The 20634-nt window shown below is 57.3% G+C and overlaps 1 protein-coding gene across 2 annotated transcripts in view; it reads left to right on the forward strand.

Moving 5' to 3' along the window:
- Positions 1–20634, forward strand: part of ESPN (espin) — a 44112-nt gene that overhangs the window by 14490 nt on the left and 8988 nt on the right. For both annotated transcript variants that reach the window (XM_090023971.1, XM_090023972.1), the window contains exons 5-10: positions 187–318; positions 1566–1785; positions 4193–4482; positions 11655–11816; positions 12345–12537; positions 20142–20287. In XM_090023971.1, the coding sequence (XP_089880097.1) occupies positions 187–318; positions 1566–1785; positions 4193–4482; positions 11655–11816; positions 12345–12537; positions 20142–20287 (1143 nt within the window). The remainder of the gene's footprint in view (positions 1–186; positions 319–1565; positions 1786–4192; positions 4483–11654; positions 11817–12344; positions 12538–20141; positions 20288–20634) is intronic.

Here is a 20634-nt window from a genome sequence, read left to right on the forward strand (position 1 = left end):
GGAGGGATGGGGACATCCTGCCTTGAAACAACAGCTCTGCCCTCTGTAGCGCAACGGTGTGGACCTGCCGCATGCAGCATTCTCGCAGCAGGGCCTAGTCCCACACTGCCTTGGGTGACAGCCTGAAGGCAGGTGTCCTGCTGGGCCCTCCCTTATCCAGTTATCCCTCTTGTCATCTCCTTCCAGTGCTGCCAGATCCTCGTTGTGAATGGCGTTAACCTGGGGGTGCGGGACCACGATGGCTATACAGCTGCCGATCTCGCCGACTACAATGGGCACAACCACTGTGCCAAGTACCTCCGCACTGTTGAGAACATGGTAGGGCACCCTGCCAACACCTTCCTAACTCCCACCTGGGCTGGGCATAGGGCAGGTGCTACGCTGGGAATGAGAGGGAAAAGCCAGAGTAGAAAGCAGGTGGGGACAAGCCCACTCAGCATGGTGATCCAGGAGGCAGCAGGCTGCAGGTGCAGTGCACAGCACGGTCCTTCACTGGGTTTCTGCCAGCCCATTGGTTTCCTTGGCTTTCGTGATACCCAGGGCAGCTGGTCTGCTAGTGCCTTGCTGACTGCCTCCAGGTACCATTTTGCTGCATGCTGTTGCTAGAGGTTGGTGCATGCCACTCCCACCCCAGAAGCTGGGCCCTGCTGTGCTGCAAGGGAGGGAATAGGTCATTAGGCTGCAGCTGAGCAGCGCTCGTTCTGCGTTTCCTGCTACCGCTCAACTCTGACAGACTGGGGCTCCAGGGATGCCTTGTCCCAGAATGGTGTTCCCTTGGGCTCCTTCATTATGAGAACTGGTGAACACAAGGCAGCTGGAGCCACCAGGTAATGAATGCAGCTGGGATGCCCTGAATAGCTGGGATGCCTGCAATGGCCCCCAGGGAGAGCAGGGCTGCAGTATGTAATGAGCTCAACAAGTGTTTGTGCCACAGCAGGCCCCTAAGCACAAAACGACCTGGTGAGGCAGGAGCAGGGGCAGCACAAGTCCCATCTCCCAGCTCTGGGGGGGCTTCAGGAATAGGCCAGAGAGCTCCTGCTGTAGGGGCTGCAGCCAGACAGGGGCTGGCAGGTTCATCCTAGGGTCAGCTGCTGAGATGGAAGGGGGCAGCCACAACTGGAAGAGGGCTGGGCAGCTCACAGACATGGAAATTGTTTAGGGAAAGGAAATGCTGGTTTCACTCTTCATTCACCCACTTACAAATGCACATGCATGGCTCCCAGGGCCCAGCATAGTGTGTGTCAGTGTAGCCATCCCCCTGTGACTCCAAACTCCTTTATCCAGACCCTTGCACAACATGCCCTGGCTCAGGTCCTGACTCCCAGACCTGAGTGATAAAGCACTTCCTTGGGGCTTTCAGGTATCTCTGAGCTGGACCCTCCCTGGTCCTGTGCGTGCTCACACTAATGGAGTGCATGGACTCCACGGCTGTTTCACTTGGGGACCAAGTGGAGAGGTGCCCCCAGGTCCTTCTGCTGGCAATAAGACAGTCCAGCCAATTCCAGGTAGAAGAGCCACTGGGCCAAACTTATCAGGATTTAACACGCTGCCTGTTGGACCTGCAGAGCATGGAGCACCGCGTCCTGTCCCGCGACCCCTCCGCTGATCTGGAGCTCAAGCAGCCTGACTCAGGCATGTCATCGCCCAACACCACTATGTCAGCTCAACAGGCTCACTTTGACATCGGGTCACCCACCAGCACCTTGTCCAACTATGACTCCTGCAACTCCAGCCAGTCCAGCACGGGCGAGAAGCGTGGCTGCCAGCATGCCAGCCAAGGCACCAGTAAGTCCCAGGATGCCCGTGCCCTGTGCTTGCAGTGACTGCCTTGGGATATGATGCAGACTTCTTGGGGCTCAGAGGGTGGCATGGGGGCAGGCATGGGCAAAGGGAGCATCCAGGGCCATGCATGCAACATAAAGGGAAAGCCATATGCAAATCACCTTCCTGGCCCTCCCACAGCCATGGTGTGTGGGGGGAGGCAGGGGGTGCAAGGGGCTGGTGCAGTGAAAGGAGCACTGGCTCATCATAGTAAAGCCAGTGGTTGTGCAACCAGATCCTGCCGCTTCCTGAGACCATGCAAAGAAGTCCCTTGAACTGCTGCCCTGCTGGCCAATCTGGTGCCACAGAAGATAGCACCCACTATGGGGATGTGGGGTGGAGGGTGCTGCTGTGGGTGGCAGCCAGTCAGGATGTAGGAATCTGCATATGGCACATCACTTCCGATCTCTCCATGGTCCGATTGGTTGAGCTGGTCTCACTACCCCTGCTCTGGGAATCCTGCAGCACTTTCTTTTCCCCTGCCCTTCTCAATCGCTTCTCAGCCTTTTGGCCCAGATCAAGTGCGGTCCCTGCACAGGGGCTTGAATGTGGGATTTCGGCCTCTTGTCTGCCAAGATCACCTTGAATGTCTTTGTGTAGTTAAGGGTGGAGACTTGTCCAATGCATTGTGGGCAGGCACCCCTATGAGAATCTACTATAGCCTCCCAATGGGAGGATCTTAGTTACATGCTTTATTTTTATGGAGACAGAGGATTTCTCCCAAGCTTGCTTCTTTGGGTTTTTTTGACTAAAGGAAAGTGAGACTTGGGGGCATCTGAAGTCCAAGGCCTCCAAGCTCGTGGCCTGCACACAGGATGTTTGCCATGGATTTAGGAGTATCTGAAGCCCCAGGTGGTAGTGCCGCACAGACTTGAACCACTGAGCTCTGCTCAGTCAGTAGTATTCAGAACTGATTTGGCTAATTTGGCCTGAGGTATGAAATTAAAAAAACCACAATCTTGATGGGAAGGCACTGAGTGCAGGGCTGGGGACTGCCCCAGCACAGCAACAACAGGGGCCAGCAACAAAGCTCTCCTGGCCTGTGGCTGGCAGAGGAAGGGGCATGTCTAGCCAGGTGCAGATTGCGCTGCCAGGCAGGGCGCCTTGCCTGTGGTGCCTGTCCAGCTCCCCCTTTGTCTTAGTCAAGGAGTGCAGAAATGAGTCTTCATTCCTGGGACCTCAGTGCCTGCCGGGGAAATAGAACTGCTCCCAGTGCAGCCTTGCAGGGAAAGACATGCCAGGACCTGCTCTCCTTGCCTGCTAGGGTCTGAGTACCCATTGTAACTGGTAAAGATACCCAGGGAGGCCCTGCTGCCTCAGAGAGAGCGGGGTGCCAAGCAGCAGCAGTCTGGCCCTGCCGCCAGCCACGGCTGTGCCTGTGGGTTTGGCTGGCTGCTGGCTGCAGCCACTGGGGGGCAATGATGGGCCACACCAGTGCCCCCTGGCGGAGAAGCTCTGCCTGCATCACTGCTGGCCTGGCTCCAGCATCGTCTCAGGGCACAGGGGCAAGGGCCAACCCTCTTTTGGGGTGAACTGCCTGGTCCAGATGGCCACAGTGTCCTGCTCAGCGTTCCCAAGTGCTGTTTCTGCAATCAGGCAAGGTTCTTCGAGTAGATGTGGTATCTTTTATTTGATCAACTGAGTAGTTGGGAAAAAGTTCCTAGCAAGCTTTCGGACACAATCACCCGTCTTCAGGCATATGTTCCTGCAGTTAGTTAGCCACGTCCTCACTGAAAGGTGCACTTGCAGACAGAAGGAGGAAGGGGCCCTTGCCCAGAGGAGTTTCTGTAGGTCAGTGATGTGCCCCAGTGACCATCCCCACTCAGCAGGAAGGCTGTGGGGTAACCAGGCCTGCACAGAGCTTGCCAGAGAGAGCCTGGGCCTGCAGCCCCTTGTGCAGAGGCAGACTCCATCCCTGTAGCAGTCAGAGGGCTCCACACATTTCCAGCTGTCCCTGCCGATGCTGCCAGTGGTATTTTGCCCCTGATTCTGCTTGAAGCGTGCACGTGAGCCACTTCCCCCTTCCATTGGTGGAAGGCACATCTCAGCCCAGCCCAAGGGCACCCCTAGCTGTGCTGTGCACAGACCCACACAGATACAAGTTGCCCCGGTGTACCCCACACTCCCTAGCTGGCCAGGCCCTGGGAGGGCACAGGGCTCTGACAGGGTGACCCCGAGGCCCTCCACCCCCTCAAAATCCTGGAGGGTAGCCTGAGGTGGAAACTCTCCTGGGAGTCGGTGAAGGTGGTGGGAGCAGTGGCAGTGCCTGTCCACGCAGCCTTAGCTCTGTGCTGGGAGGGTCTCACTCTGGGGTGGGTGCAGGCACGTGGCTCCCACCGCAGACACCATGACAGGCTGGTCTCCCCCACAGGGATTGCCACGACAACCATCACAGACATGCAGGCATACATGGACATGCTGAACCCTGAGATCCGGCCGGGTGCAGACAAGAAGTTGAGCGAGGCCTCCCCACCCCCTCCCCCTCCCCCACCTCCTCCCCCCAGCTTCCCACCCCCTCCCCCACCCCTGCTTGCCAGGCTGCCCCCCCCACCCCCCAGCTACCCCGCGCCGAGCCCCCCTGAGGCCCAGCACACGGCAGAGATCTACGTGCAGATGAAGAACAACCTGCGCCACGTGGAGAGTGAGGTGCTGAAGAAAGAGGTAACCCCCTGCACTGTGCCGCGCTGCACCCCAAGGTGCCATCCTAGCAAAGCCCCTGGCAGATGGCTTTCACTTCTCACTGTCCCGGCTCAGTGGCTGCACTGCAGTAGGATCCAGGAAGGGTCTGGCCAGGGGCCTGGGGATGGGGGCTCTCCTAGGATGCTCACTGCAATGAGATAAAGTTTGAAGCAGCAGTCATTGCTTCTCTGGGGATCCATCATTAATAGGAGTGGGAGGTGAATCCTGACCTGGGATCCTAACAAGCAGCATGGCCAGGGCCTTCTCAGTGTGCACAGGTGACGTTACACTCTCACTGCACTTCAGGGGTGGGAGAGGTACCCTAGGAAGGCAGCACCCCAGTGAGCATGGGGAGCATGGCTCTGTGGCTGTCATAGCCTGCCAGGGAGCAGCAGAGCCAGAGAGGACAATAGGTGCTCTGTGAAGCTCTTGGGTCTTCGCCACCTCTGGCCAGGGCTGCAGTTTGGAAACTGTGATGGCTGGATTTATAATTTGCTTAATTGGAGGGGGATTGTCAGGTGGGAGGGGCTGGTTTCAGCTCTGAGGGTGGCTAATGCCCTGGCCTACCCTCCTCCTTAGCAAATGCCCCAGCTGTTCCCAACCCCCAGCACAGCACTCCTGGCTGGCTGTAGCAGGGAAATACTTCTGCCTCGGTGCCTTCCTGTGTGGATGGACAGCCCTGCCAGTGCAAGAGGCCCAGGGAAGTGTTGGCACAGCAGGATAAGGGTTCAAACTATGTCTGTGGCTTCTCTCTTCCTCATCTGCTATTGAGATGGAAACACCAGGGGTGAACACTGGTGAGAAGAAGAGGCAGAGGTAGGGCCAAAACTTGCACTTTGCACTGTGTGTATGCCTGTGGGCACAAGAAAGCAGCAAGGCTGGATTCAATCAGGGGCCTTGCTGCATGCCAAGTAGTGCGGGTAGTGCAAGCCTTTGGTTGGGCCTGGATTATGTAGCACAGATAGCATTGCAAGAAAATAAATACACGAGTGTCCCATTTCTCTGCAATGTGACCCCCGGGTGGCGCAGCAGACCTGGAGCCAGTGCAGCACCAGCTAGTACCTTCCCCAATACCTCCAGTGTGGGAAGAGGAGGGAGTTTCCCTCTGAGCAAGACAGACTAGGCAGAGCCAGCCAGAGCTTCCCACCACAGGTCTCATCTCTTGAACGTGGGCAATGGCAGTAATGAGATGCAGGCAGCCCTGAGGGCAGGCTGAGAGCAGTGCAGTGTACCGTGCGGTGCAGTGTAGTGGGCCTGGAGAGCATCCTCCACAGCCAGTGGGTCAAATGGATGTGCCACTCCCAGGGGAAAACTACCTAGCCCATGGAGTGAGCCCTGTGGCCAACAGGCAGGGAAGTATCAGTTGGTTGGAAATGGATCCTCAGGAGGGAGGGTTACTAAAGCCAGGCCCTGCATAATCGCTACCTGCACAATGTCGGCGCTTGCCCAGATAATGATCCTGCCGCGGCAGGGTCATTAACAATTGAACATGCCTGTTTTCAGCACCATGCAGAGGAAAGAGACACCAACAACTGAGCTGCCAACAGGGAGGTGAGAGCCCGCTAGGCCAGGCAGCAAACAAATCCCAAGAATAGGATGGCAGCAGTGGAGGCTGTAATGCAATCTGCCGTGCACTGCCCCCCTTCTCCCTGTAGGCCAGGGGGCACCGCTGCCTGGAGCACATCGCTGGCTAGGCTCTGCCCACTCCACGCCCCCTGCCCGCCCTAGCCCCAGCATTGCTCAGGCAGCATTTTGCCCTCCCTAGATACTGATGGCTGCAGCTCTTGGGCTCTGCTTGGCCCAAATGCCAATATGCAGAACACATTTGCATGTTGGAGCTCTTGACAGAGACAGGGGAGGTACTCACACCTCTGCATCCCATGTTCCCTGAATGAAGTCTTCTCCCTGCAGAGGCCTGGTGGCTACTTCTCCCACATAAAGAAGGGCACTGTTACTATTAGACCTGCCCAAGGTACATACAAAAGGCCTAGAAAGCCTTCCCACGTGCAAACCAAACAAATGGCTGCTGCAGCCCTCGCCTCCCCAGCAGACTTGCTGGGTTTTTGCCCCACAGGCCTGAGGCTGTTACAGCCAGTCCTACTTCTACACGTGCAGGCAAAGAGCATGGGTTGTTCGGGCCTGTGCATGATCCAAGGCCATCCCTAGAGGCCATACCTTCAGGGCTTTGCTCAGCACAGTCTACTCTGGATGCATGTGTCTCTGCCAAGGATCATTCTGGGAATAGTGGTGCTGCTGGCCAGCGGTCCACTCACCCTGGAGGGGGTGGCTGGGGAGCCAGCAGCTCTGTGGCATGTGGGCCATGGAGCCTTACTGGCTCGCCTGGGCAAGAGGCCTGCTCAACTCAGCAGTCCCACATGCTTTATCCATTCTGCCCCATTCTGCTGTGGGTTGGGGTTTGCCTTGGGGGAGGGGTGCTGTGCAGAGAGGTTTGGCCATCATGCATGGAGGAGGCAGAGGGGCTCAGAACTCTGTTTGCATAGGCCAGGCAAGGGGCTGTGGCATGTTACTCTGCTAAGCCCCTTTCTAAGTCCCATTCTCTGATCAGTGGCTGCAGTGCTCCCTGGCACAGTCTCCTGCCCTGCCTGGGCTTAGAAGCTCCATCCCAGCCTGTAGCTCGCATACCAGCAGGTCCCACTGGGCTCAGTGGGGAGATTCTCCTGGTGTCTGGGAGCCTCCAGGGGCTTACACTGCCAGTTCATTTTCATGCAGGTGGTTATGTGGGTAGGGACACTCCCAGCTCTGCACCCACTAATGCCGCAACTATGATCAGTACATGTCCACTAGCCAAGTGCCCTACCACTCCTGCCTTAAGCATCTGGGTGCCAGCTGGCTCTTGCTATCCCCATCAGCTAGTGCAGTCTAGTACTGGGTGTAAATAAGGATGCATGTGTGTTGGGCTCCCGACTTCCGGTCTAGTCTGAGGACACTGTCAGCTAAGGAAGATGAGGTGGGCTTAAGTGTTGGCAGATAGTCTGTAGGACCTGCCATGCAGGGTACCACAGATGTTTGGGCTGTCATCAGCTTGGCACTGCTGTCACCATGCTGCCATCCACTCCCTAACACTGCAGCCATTGCCCCACTGGCAGCCTGAGCCAGGACTGAACCAGACACTCAAGTGGTGTCTAGCCCAGTTCCTTCTCTGGCTTAGCAGGGTCAGTACATGTATTATGTATTGGTCTGACTGACTTGGGGGCTTAGTGTGATGTGAGTCAGTGCACTCAGTCCTCCCCACTGCTGCCATTTGGATCTTCTCCAGGGTCTCTGACTCCCTCTGAAACTGCAGTGCCCAGGACAGTACCCAGCAGCAGCCCAGCCTGCACCAAGTACTACTGCAGTGCTCAAGTCAGTGCAGCTACTAAGTGTGTGCACCCTTTTTGTGCGGTGCATGTCTAGCCTGTCTGTGGCGCCTTGTCCACCAGGACCTCCAGCTTGTTCTAAGCAGTGCTCCTACTCAGGCAGTTCTCCCATCTGCATTTTTGCATTGGGTGTTGCTTCCACAGATGCAGCACTTCGCACTTGTCTTTGCTCCATTCCTATCTTGTGCCCAGTTCTCTGGCTGTGTAAGATCCTTGAGACTTCTGCTCCTGCCCTCCAAAGTGCTTGCAGCTTCTCCCAGGCCTGTTGCCTGCACACTTGCTCCAGGAGCTCTCTGCTTCTGCATCCAGGTCATTAGCAAGCATGTTAAACAGCACTGGGCCCTGCACAGACTGCATGGGACCCTGCTGGAGGCCTCTTGCTATTCCGCCATTGACCCTTTGATAGTTACACTGTGTTTGAAATTGTTCAGCCAGTTCTGTGCTCACCCACCACTAAGAGTGCCTACCCCACATTCCTCTGGTTTGCTTATGGGTTAGTATGTGGGACTGGCTTATAAGCCTTGCTCAAGTCCAGGTATATGATGCATACCATATCTGTGTCCTCCACCAAACTGATACCCACTGCAAAGGGTGATACCTGTGCCCCTTCCCCAGGTGCAGGTGGTGCCACTTTGAGGGCTGGGGCCAGCTCTTGCACTGAGCCGAGCCTCTTGCTGATCAGCAAGTATATATCACAAACAGGGTTGTGGAACTGCCCCAGGGCCTCCCTGCCTTGTCGGCACTCTCCACCCAGCCAGGCCTGAGTCTGGGGCCTGTCCAGGACTCCTAGCCACAGATGGGCAAGAGAAAGGTGGTAGAGCCAGAGATGCTCCTGGCAGGGCTAATGTTTAGTTATGTCTTAGTGAAGAGAAATGGGAGCCTCTGCCCCAGGATTGGCTGGTGCCTCTGGAGTGATGTCATGGCCAGGTGAGCTGATAGGTGTGGGTGCCTCCTTAGCAAGCAGCTGTAACTGGAGAGCCTGGCTCAGGTGTCAGCGCTGTGCTGAGGCCAGGTGTCGGGTGGCGCATCGCTCTCAGGCAGCAGGTGGAGCGGGTCTTAGCCAAGCCAGGCACAGGTAAGAGGGGCTTTTGCTTTGTCCCCCAGCACATCCCCAGCACTTGGCAGAGCATGGCCAGGGGAAGGGTCTGGTGGGTGCCAGGGTTTTGTGAAGTGTGTGCGGGGCACGGCTGGGCTCTGGATCCAGGCTCTGTGCTATGTCACAAAGCCCTTTGCCCCGATATACCCAGCCGTGCCTGCCAGCAAGAGACTGCAGAAGTGGCATAATTGCATACAGGGGGACTGGCAGAACAGTGGGCTGGCATGTCTTGGGAGCAGTGGCCAGGCTAAGGGAAAGGTGTAACTATGTGGGCTGGGAAGCGGGAGATGTAACTGGCTGCAGGGAGCTCCAGTTAAGTGCCAAGCACAGCAGGGTCCGATGGGACTCCCAGGACTTATCCCCTTCTGCAGCCCAGCCCAAGTGCTTCAGTACAGAAGGGGGCGAGGGCAGCAGGGGGTGGTCTGCAGGCACTGGAGACCTGAGGAACCTTCCCTGAAGCCCAGGGGCTGATCCACATGAGGCACAGTTCTGTCCCTCCATGTCTGTGCCCTGAGGTTTCTCCCTGTGCCTTCCTGGCACCTATGTTCCTCTCCTTTGAGTTCCTCCTGCATTTGCAGCCCCCTGTCCTGCAGAGCTGAGGGCTTCTCCATGCTTTCCTCACTCCATCCTCCTTTTCTTCCTGGATCCCAACCCACTGTTGTCCCTGTGGGCACAGAGCCCTGCCTGTGCCTGAGTGCTCCTGCCCCAGGCAGAGGGGAGAAGGGAAGAGTGTGTGGCTGTTTACTAGTGCAGGCTTGTGGTGCCAAGGCTTGCCAGCACCTCGCATCCTCCCCGCATAGGCCCTGGAGCCCTGTTCTGCATTTTTATTGTTTGCAACATGCCCCTGGCCCCCAATGCAGGGTCCTGGCAAGGTAGCTCTGCCACAACTGCATCATGTTATCAGCACCCACTGCTGTCACTGCAGTGTTTTTGTGTCAGTATCTTGACTCCTGCCAGGGCAGGGGCTCTCGGAAATGGAAAGGCCAGTCTCTCTAACCCAGTTGCCTACCTGCCCAGCTCTTGGGACAACAAAGCTGAGGCTCATCTGGCACAGCACCCCCTGCTCCCTACAGCACATCACTGCAGCAGCAGGCAAAGAGGCAGCAGAGATCAGGGTTGGAGAGTGAACTCACTCCCAAGAGCTGTCAGACACTGGGCCCCCTGCCAGTGTGGGATGCTGCTGGGTACCCTGCCCTGCCAAGAAACCAGCCTTGAAGCCAACAGAGTTCTCTGTGTCACTGAAAGTAGAGTTTGACTCTGACTCTCAAGCAAGCTGCATGAGTAAAGGCAGCATGTAGGCAGCTACTGGTGCAAACAGGCCAGTTCCATGTTCCCACTGCCACAGGTGCAGCCATGCAAAGTCACAGCCAATGCGAATGGCCTGGACCCCAGAACGAGGGTACATGTGAGCTGGGGCCAGGTTGTGATGCTGACAGAAAGAACACAGCAGGTCTCTCCAGCCCATCTGTGTGGGGCCTACTGGCCTTGCTGTCAGGGAAGTTCACACAGCAGCAACTAGATATATTGTACCTCTGTCCCATCCTAGGCAGGGGCCTGCAGAGGCAGTTGCCAGCCATGGAATTCCCTCCCTGCACACAGCTTACTGCATGCTTCCCCACAGCGCCCTGGGGCTTGAGGGCAGGGTTCGCTTCCTATGGGCAAGGACTGGGCCACAGAGAGTAGGGCATGACCAGCTCACACAGGAGTCCGTGTAGTGCAAAGCTCGGACCCTGATCACAGGTGGACACTGCACTTTGCAGGTCACATTGGAGTCAGCAGGCCTCCCAGCAATGCAGACTGGACTTCCAGGGCTAGAGACCAGTCCCCAACTGCAGGTGTTTGCTGTACCTCCCACTGCCATGTGAGCAGTGAGCAGGAGCCTGCCCAGGGTGAGGGGAGGGGCAGTCATGCCCTATGGGGCTCCTGAGCCCCTTGCAGCTGTCTTCTTGCTGCAGGCTCAGCAGGGCCTATGTGAGCAGCCCCTCTTCCATGGCCACACATGGAAGGAGGGATGGCGCCTGTCACTCGCTTTCTCACACCTGGCTCAGGACCTCTGAGGACTTCCCTTGCCTGTGACACAGATGAGTGAGGCTCACCAGGGCCCCCGCACCACACCTGCATCCCACTCAGGCTGTTGGCTGTTGGCTGTGCGAAGTGCAAAACCAGTGATGCACACACCCAGTAGCACTGCTACTGCTCCTGCCTGCAGGCTGGGGTGTTTAGCAGCAGGACTGTTTACAGCCATGTTTGTGGGCATGTGAGATCCTTGTCAGGGTGATTCAGGGTGCCATGTAATATTACTACTGTTAAGCATACAAACAGCTACACATGATTCACTAGATAAACCCAGCAGTTTCCAATAGGAATCCATAGTGTCAGAACCTTCCTGCCCTGTTGTGGTCTTTCTGAGCTCTCCAACAGATGACTTGCTCTATTATTTTTCTGTAATCAAGAAATGAATGAAAAGCTGAGAGCTGAGATTTTCTGAGGGGACCCTTGAGACTAATGCAGGAGAGGCCTGATTTTAAAAAAGGTTGGTCTGGGCTGTCTAGTGTGTAGATGGGGCAGGAACCATCTCCCCTGCCCCAGTGCATTTGCAGGGCCTGGCAGCATGGGGCCCTGAGCTCAGCCTGGGCCTATAACACTCTGCCTTAACCAGCCCTGGCTTCTGCTATTCACAGCTGACTTCCCGAGACAACAGCCCCGAAGGCCTGAGGCGGGTCGACTCCAGCAGGAGGTCGAGGAACTTCAGCAAACAGCCCAGCACAGGAGACTACTACAAGCACCTGGGCAGCAGTGCGGGGGAGCCCCCCAGCACCCAGGCCATGGCGCACAGTGAAGAGGTCAGCACCAGCCCCAGCCCCAGCCCCTCAGACATGCAGACGCCAGATGTCCCCAGGCCTGGACAGCGCCTGCTGGGTCTGCAGTGATGAGCGGGGAGCAGAGGGGATGCCAGCCATAGCTCATGGCTTAGCCTGCAAGTGAGCCTGAAGTCCAAGCAAGTCTGGAGAGGGGGCTAGGACGTGGACTCCCACCATGGGGGCCTGTCTAGCCCCAGTCTGGACTAGCAGCAAGTGTCCAGCTGCTTGGGTAAGTGGGTGGGCAGGTCTCAGCCTCATCCCACTTCTCAGCCAAAGTCAGATGCTTGGTGGGGAGTGGGCTGAGCACACCCCGCAGCTCCGTCTCCAGCAGTGCACAGCCCCTTGCGCTGACAGCAAAGCAAAGCCAAGCCACAGGACAGCCTGCCGACACGCTGAGCCCTGGCCATGAGAGGCCTCCCCAGCCACAGGAAGGGGTATCCCCACTAGAGAGCTTTCACGCCTCCCCGGAGTGCTGGCCCTACCTCACTGCCTTATTTTCATCTCTTTAAGGCCTCTCTGCTCTCCAACAACAACATGCACAATGGGAGCTCGGTGGAGAACAAGTCCGTGGGGGAGCTGCCTACCCCACCCCCACCCCCGCCACTCCCCGAGAGCGTCTGCCCCCCGCCCCCACCCCCGCCGCTGCCAACGGAGACTCAGGTGCCTGCTGCCAGCCAGCGCCGTGCGTCCTCCTCCACGGGAAGTAAGTTGTGAGCTCTGGGACTCTGGTACATGCAGGGTGCCCAGGTGAGGGAGCAGGGCATTGCTAAGAGGTCTGGTAGAGCAAGCACCCAGAACACACTCCCCAAGGCCTTGATAAGGGACACAGACCACCTGTGGGGTGGTCAGCTTGTCACAGCCCTGCCCTCAGCCCAAAGCATTGCCAGACTGCAGGGGTGGTTCTTGACCCACAGGATAGTCCCCACTTTGTCCCAAGTGCTGGAGCTGCAGCTGCAGCCCAGAACAGCACTTAGCAGGCAGGAGGGCAGGGAGCCAGGGACACGCAGGGGCTGCCTGCTCTAATGAGATGTTCCCAGGCAGCACCTGCATAGAGATCAAGCAGCTCTCCAAATGGCAGCCAGGAGCTGCCATCTGGGCAGCTCAGTAGTTCTGACCGGCTGAGGAGGAGGAGGAGGAGGAAGGGGAGGGGAGAGGAGAGGAGAGGAGGGGCAGAGACTCTGTGGGTAGAGCCCTGGGCATTTGCCATGTACTCGCACTGTTCCCTGACCTTTGCCTCCCTCGCGTGCAGGCCGGGCCAGGGAGTATGCAGAGCTCAGCAAAGGGGTGTGGGTGGAACCCAAGTCAGCCAACAGGGCCACCCCTCCCCTCCTTAGAGCCAGGTGCGGTTTGCCTGAGCCAAGCTCCCCCAGGCTACCCTTGGCTCCATAGCAGCCCCCTCCATGCTACCAGTGAGGAGCTCCCTCTGCAGCACAACCCAGAGCTTGCCCCCTTCCCCACTCCCCAGAGCATCTGAGGTCTCTGCTCAGTCTCCTTGAGCAGGGCAGGAATGGAGCAGTGCAGTGCAGACAACAACCCTTCTCCCCACCAGACCCCTCTGGGCAGCTCAGTGGTTCTGACATCCTGTGCAACACAGCATGGCGTGTGTGCCCTTCTGGACCACCATTGCCAATGTGTTTGAATTCCATGTGCCCCTGGGCAGGACCATGTGCCACACCGCCACAGCCTGTGAACACACTGACCCCCTACAGCAGTAATCCCGTGGGCCACGTGAGTGCTCACAGGCACCAGAGGAGCCAAAACTGACCTAGTAAGGCTGCAGCAGAAGCTTGGACCTGGTCCCCTGTCCTGTAGAAGGAAGAGTAAATTTGCACCTGACAGACTCACCAAGGTAGATATCTGTCTCCACAATCCCTGTGTGTAGGGCATCGCACGGTGCCCCTGCAGGGATCAGCTCTTCAGGACCACATGGAGGACTGTTCTCACCGCCCAGCAAGACCAGGCAGTCAGAGCCTATGGGGCTGAAGCAGCCCCCAGGAAGGCAGTGCCCCTGTCTAGCCCCTCTCGGGAACCACTGCCCTCCTCGTGCTCTTCACTGCTCACAGCAGCCGCAGGCAAAGTACACCCTCTCTGGCATCTCTGTGAAGCCTGCTTCTTCACTGGCTGGCTGCTGGGCTGCAAAGTCTGGCCCTGTCTCAAGCATTCTTAGGTGGCTGGTCTGGGCTTGGCCTTGGCGGCCTGGACAAGGGCAAAGACCCAGGGAGAAGGGATGGCAGGTCCCCAAGGCTTTCGATGGCATTGTTCTGCTGGGAGCCCTATCCCAACCCAGCCAGTGCCCCTGCTCCTGGGCCTGGCAGGGCAGCGCCCTTCCCCAACCCCTTCCATTAAGAGCACCATAGGAAGTGAGTGCATTGTAGTGCAATGAAGTAGAGCTTCTGCAAGGAGCATTCCCCAAGCTCCCCAGACTCTGCAGAGCTCCACCAGTGCAGGGACAGCCCTGCCACCTTCCCACACCCACCTTACACTGTCAAGCTGTGCCAGCCCCAAGCAGCCCCTTTTTCAAACTGCTGGGGAAAACTGCCCATGGGTCTGCAGCTGGCCCAGCCCTGGCCCTGCACTCAGCACCAGCACCTAGATCCCTTCCTTGGGCTAGAGGAATAGGTTAACTCTTCCCTTGCCAGTGAAGGTAGAAGACACTCCTTTAGAGAGCCCCAGCACATGCCTTTCCCAAAGCCTCAGCTCCCCATATTGCATCTGCCTCAGCCTTTCTACACTATGGGGACAAAGGGTTACAACCCCATGTGTGTGGTGATCTCGTGCAGAAAGCTGTTCTGCCATGTGCCTGAGCTGGTCTGGGCAAACCTAGATCCTCTCTCAGGTTCTTCTCAAGACCACCCCTCACCCAGCCCAGGCAGGGGGTACAGCAGGACTCTCAGAGCCTGGCACCATCCCACACTGGAAAGTCTCCCTCCCTTGGTGCTAAGCTGACTGCCTTGCTCAGAGGGCAGGGCTGGGCCTGAGTTCACCCACCTTGTCCAGGGCCAGGCTTTTGGAAGAGAAGCCACCTGAGGCCCTGCCGTGTGCAGCAGGCCAAGTGTTTCTGCCTGTCATTCACAGATCAGGGCACAAGGCACTCACACCTTGGGCTAGGTTGGGCTGGGCTGGGCAGGGAAAGGCAATTACCATGGAAGCTGCCTCCTGGCCCCCTCCCTCAAGGTTTCAGGCTTGTGGGCCTTGATCACATGTGCTACAGCAGTGCAGACACAGTGTGGGGCTGAGCCCAACCTCCCAGGCCTCTGCTCTCAATGCAACACCGGGGCGGAGGCCAGCAGCCCCTGCTCACCCATGTCTAGGTGAAGGCAGGTTTAGCAGACGCCGTGGCTGGGTGGTGAGCCCTGCCACGCAACGCCGGGTCTAGGGTGCATCTCCCCATAGCTGGTGCCCAGAACAACCTCTCCTCTGCGCTCACTGTCCATTTTGTTTCTCATCTGTTTTCTCACCTTCACTCCATCCCTCCTGGACTTCTCTGTCGTTCTCTTCATGGCCTCGCTCTGCGGGATGTCACTCGTGCCTGCTCATACCCACTTGCTCTCACTGCTGGCTCCATCTCTCCTGTCTTATGTTCTGCTGACTGCATGCCTCTGTGCCTAACCACACTGTGCTGTTTCTCTGCTCTCTCTGCCTCCTAGAAGGAAAATCTCTCAGACAAATGAAGAGTAAGTACTGTGGCTGGCTTGTGGGCAAAGGGGCCATGCCCTGCTTTGCCTTTTCTGCTCTGCATGGTTTAATAGTGCTCAGTCCATTCCCATCTTGCAAACCTCTCCCTGTCTGTCACAGGCACAGTAACTGGGGCAGGAAACACTTTAAGGATGGGGAAACCTGGAGGTGAGTCCCTGGGGCATTTAGGAACTGAAGGTGGTCTTACCAGCTGATGTCAGAAGGGAGGTCCCCAGAGCCCAGCTAACTTTCCCCACACCCAGCAGCTCCCCACAGGGTGATGGCAAGGGCATGAGGCTGCACAGCCTGCAGTTTGCAGCCCCTACCCCAGTGCTCAGAATCCAGTGGTCAGGCCCAGGGCACGGCTCTTTGACTTTGAGTACAGGGCCTAACCTGTACAGGGAGCCCTGGTAGGAGTGTGTCTGGGCTACTTAGTGAGGGGAAGAGTGCCATCCTCCCACTGAACCAAGCAGTTGGCATGCAGCAAGTGTACTGCAAGTGCTTCCTGCTGGCAAGGACCCAGTCCCCTTTCCACAGCTTAACAGCTGGCAGCCACTGAAAGCATGCTGGAGTGGATAATGCAGAGCAGGACAACCTTTCTCTGCCTGCCTGCCGTCCTCTCTTTTGGCTTCCTATTCCAGTGTCCTCTGAATGCAGGGGCAACACAGAGGATGGGGGTCATGCACAGGGACTTGATCCAAAGTGCCCCAGATTCAAGGGTAAGCTAGAGAGGCTTGGAGGCTCCCAGCTGGTAGGGTTTGCTGCCCTACAACCACAGAGACCCCCTCCAAGCACCTGTTGGTGCCAGAGGAACAATAGTACCTCCACCCCTCTGTTCTCTTATCAATTATAGATGACAGCAGTGCACAACCTGCGGTGGTGAGGCCAGCCATTCCTACATATGCATTATTTAGCCTAGTGGGAGGCTTCTCTTGGGGGGGTGGGGCTGGGGAGTTTCTGCTATATGGTGCCAGCTTTAGGCTGGTTTCTGTTGCCAGGAGTGCCAGAGTGGGACTCAGCAGCTGTGTGCACCCTGCATGTGCTGCAGAGTAGTTCTTGGGTGGTGCCATGGGGGTTGAGAAAAATTTTCAGTGAGTGCCTCCATTGCCAGTATGTGGCAGGAGGTGGGCCCTGCTGGTGACTGTGCCCCAGGCTCTTGGGTGGTGAAGCTCATGCCTCCTTTGGTGGGGCAGAATTGGGCCCCTGTGCAGCCTGGTGTTGGGGCAGGGGGCTACTGCAGAGACCTGAGCCAAGTGTCTGGAGACCTGGTCCTTGGGGTGTCTCCCTGCACCTGGTTTGGGGAGAGCAGAGGTGGGAGCCTGAGGAACTCAGTGCCACTTTGGGGGGCCAGCAATGCTAAACTGAACCACAAGAGCCATCTAAAAGTACCAAGGGTTAAAGGAAATAAAAGCCTCCTGAGCAAGAAGGCAAGGAAGCAAGAAACCTCATGAGCCAGCTTGGCAGAGCTCATAAGCAATAGTGCCACATGGCCTGTTTCATCTGCAAGAGTGACACATCAGCAGCAATCTGCTAGCTCTCGTGACAAGCTAACCAGACCCTTGTGGGCAAGCCAAGGAGGCTGTCTCCAAGAGGCCTGCTTGCCAGCTGTGCCTTGCCAGGGTATGATTGAGGTTAGAGTGTTCCTGAGAATGCTCCACACCGTTACCTGCACCCACTGGCCTCCACACCTTGCTCTTACTGCTCAGCAGGAGTATGCCAATGAGCTGCCAAGGCCATGCACATGCAAACTGCATCCCCAGTAATGATAGCTGTGCTCCAGGGAAGCCAGCATAGTCCTGCCCTGGGGTGGACCCCAGCTCAGTGTGACCAGCACAACTGCCAGTCTGGGACCAGATTGGTAGGGCTGGAGTGATCCCCTCTCAGCTCTGGCCCTGGACTGAAAGGCTCAAACATTCAGGAGATTTGGCTTCCAGTGTGAAGGGGCTGAGCTAAGCCCACTAAGCAGGCACCTGGCAGCAGTTACAGCGGCAGGGTTGGGGCAGATTAGAGACAAAGGCCACCATTGTGCTTCTGTCACCCAATAAAGGGTCCATAATGCCCACTGAGCACAGCACCCGCCTGCAGGGAGGGGCTCTCCAGGCACTCCGCTCTCCCCTGAGCCAGCTCACAGGGAGGCAGTGGCCAAGCTCCTACTGACCTCTGGGACAAATGAGGGCAAATGGAGTCCTTGGGAGACCCCCCCTCCACCTCATAGGTCCTGTAGCCTGGCTGGCTGGCTGGCACCATTGGCACCATGGGAGCAGAGTCATGTTCACATCCCTGGAAGTGTGCCCCAGTCCCTTTCTTTGGGATTTGTCAGTGACCCTGGGCCACAGGGCAGTGCACCCTTAATTCCAGAATTGCCGGTGTCATTGCTATGGTGCCTGCAGCTCCTCTTGCCACCTGCTTGCTGGTTTGTATTGATGAGGGTGACTGTGACCACTCTTGTCAAGACACTGCTCCTGCTGCAAACTGCATGGCTCCAGGATGCACTACCCATGGCCTACACAGTAGCTCCTTTGTGTGTGCTCATACATCCGGCATTAGCAAGACATGTGAATCCTGTCAGAGCCTTGGCCACCAAACAGCTCATTACTGCTGGCAGTTTGGCAGCTCTGCCTGGCTGATTAACACCAAGGCCAGGGGGATTTGGGGTCTCAGCTGATGCTTAATGACCTTTCGTTGTCCCAAGTGGGTCATTCGTCCCAACAGCCCTTTGTCCAGCAGCCCAATCCCCAGCAGAAGGGGAGAGCACTTCAAACCAACTTTCTGCACCAGCAGGGAAAGCACTTGGCCTCCCTGCAGTCAAATGGGATGGTAGGACGTCCTGGCCACTCACTCTCATGGCCCAGCCTGTGTGCTGGGTGAAGGAGCTTGCACGCTCGCGTGGGGCTGCAGACAGGCAGAAGGTCTGGGGCTGCACAGCCCCCACCGCAGCAGATGGAGCACAGCAGGGCAAGTATGGGAACCAGGGTGGCAGCAGGTGCACTCAGCTCCTGCTGGGCGGTGGTGCATCCCCGCGTGGTCAAGACCTGCTCTACCCAACCTGTAGGTCCCACTTTATAACAGTGGCTTGTAGCCAAGCTAACTGAAATGCTGGCTGCATTTGGGCATGCTCCCCTCCTGCCCTAACACCCCAGCTCCCATCTGTATTGGGGAGCTGGTGGCATGCAGCATGGGGCTGCCCTCTCTCCAGCACAGGGATCGGTAGGCTAACGGACCAGGAAGGCCAGGGAGTTGGGCTTACCTGGCTGCCCTTGGTCTGACCTCACTGCCTGTCTGCTTATCCCTGCTAAACCTCACAGGTGGCTTCCTCAGACAGAAGTGGTGAATCCCCATGTTGGCAGCAAAGGAGCAGGGCACTGAGCACTGCGGGCAGAGCAGGAGGCGGCAGGCAGCAGGCACAGAGATGTGCTTGCTCTGACCTTGCCAGAAGGCAGCACTCTGAAGCAGGGTCTACACTGGCTGGGCTGGCTTCCCACGTGACTGCGCTCAGCTTTACTCCCAGCCATGGTTGGTTGGGGTTTAATTTGGACTGGGAGTGAACAGGAGGCTTGGCCTCAGCACCGTTGAGTAGAGGACAGGTGCAAAGTGAGCCCATCCTTCAGTGGCCAGGACAGCTGATCTGGGGAGCAGTCTATGTGAGCTGGTGAGATAGACTGGGACTGGGGGCGGTCTCTACAAGCTCTGCAGTGAGCAGTGGCCTACTGGAGTACTGGCACCTTCTTCCTCTCTGCATTTCTATTTCTAGGTATAGGCAAGGCTTGTTGGGACATGAGCAGGGCTTTTGTGATACTGGGTCTGGTATCTGGTAGCTCAGGCCCTTGCAGCAGCTCCAGGCAGCTTGCTTCAGCTGTGAGTGTGGGAAGGTCAGTCTGGGCCTGCTGTGGGGCCCCTACCTGGGCTGCCGCTTACACTGTGTGGGATGGGGGATTGGAAGTTTGCTTCTTGTCTCATGAGGAACATGGCCACATCCCTGGAGGCAGAAGCAGGAGCATTGCAGAGGGGTGGTGACAGGGTGGAAGACCAGCTACTTACATGGGCAAGGTGCCATGAGGGACACTGGGCTGCAGGGGTTTCTGCAGAGCCTGGGCAGCAGATCTCTGGAAAGACCTTGCACAACCCAGGGGCAGGGCAAGGGCCAGAAAAACCTGCCTGGGCTGCTGCAAGTTGGATTGCTGGGGTGGGAGTGTCTCACAAGGCCTGAGACAGCTTAATTCATCCCTCCTGCTGTGCTAGACTCCATGTGGGGCAGTGCTATGGGATTGCACAGCTGGTGTGGAGGATGGCAGCCAGGACTCTGGCCTGCCTGGGCCACCTGCTGCTCTCAAAGGGGGACTTGGGTTTGTTGTGACTAGTAAAGTCCCACATAGTGAGGGCCCCTGCAACCAAAGCACAGCCTCACTCCCTGCCTGTGGCTTCAGGAAATATTGGTAGCATCATGAGGGCCAGGGAGTGGGAGCTGCTGATGGGGCCCTTGCCCAGTATCTGGTCACTGCAGTCCATTTTGCTCCAAGCTGCAGCACCAGGCCCAGCTGTGGGCTGGAGTGGGGGGCCTCGGGTACAGTCCCTCACATGCAGGGGGGTCATTTTCTATGTGTCTCCTTACCTGCAACCGTCTCCCACCTGCAGGTACCAAGTCGTTCAACATGATGTCCCCCACTGGCGACAACTCTGAGCTCCTGGCTGAGATCAAGGCAGGGAAGAGCCTCAAACCAACACCACAGAGCAAAGGCTTTACCACAGTCTTCTCAGGCAGTGGCCAAGTGGGGGCCAATGTATGTCATGCTCACCAGTGTCTTTGTTGCTTTGAGGGGGACAGTTGGGCTTGGGGGGATTAGCTCTTAATTATGGATGGCAAATTGTATTGGCTGGCATTGTCACAGCAAGCTGGATCCATTTTGCACCATAAGCAGTAGCTAGCAGCCAGGGAGGGAGCTGTGAGGCTGGGGATTGGGGAGAGGGGGGCACTTCTCCCCTTAGGCAGACGTAGCTCTCATATGCCCCTGTGGCATTTGCATTTCTAGATCAATGGGGAAAAGCTGCCTCTGCCAGGGTCTTAATGTTCCTGGGGCAAGTGTGGGTACCAGCAGGACTCCTGCTGCTGCCAACACAAGCATGTCAG

The sequence above is a fragment of the Crocodylus siamensis genome, chromosome 12 (assembly GCF_052110815.1).
Source record: "Crocodylus siamensis isolate JL-2025a chromosome 12, ASM5211081v1, whole genome shotgun sequence".
Lineage (NCBI taxonomy): Eukaryota > Metazoa > Chordata > Crocodylia > Crocodylidae > Crocodylus > Crocodylus siamensis.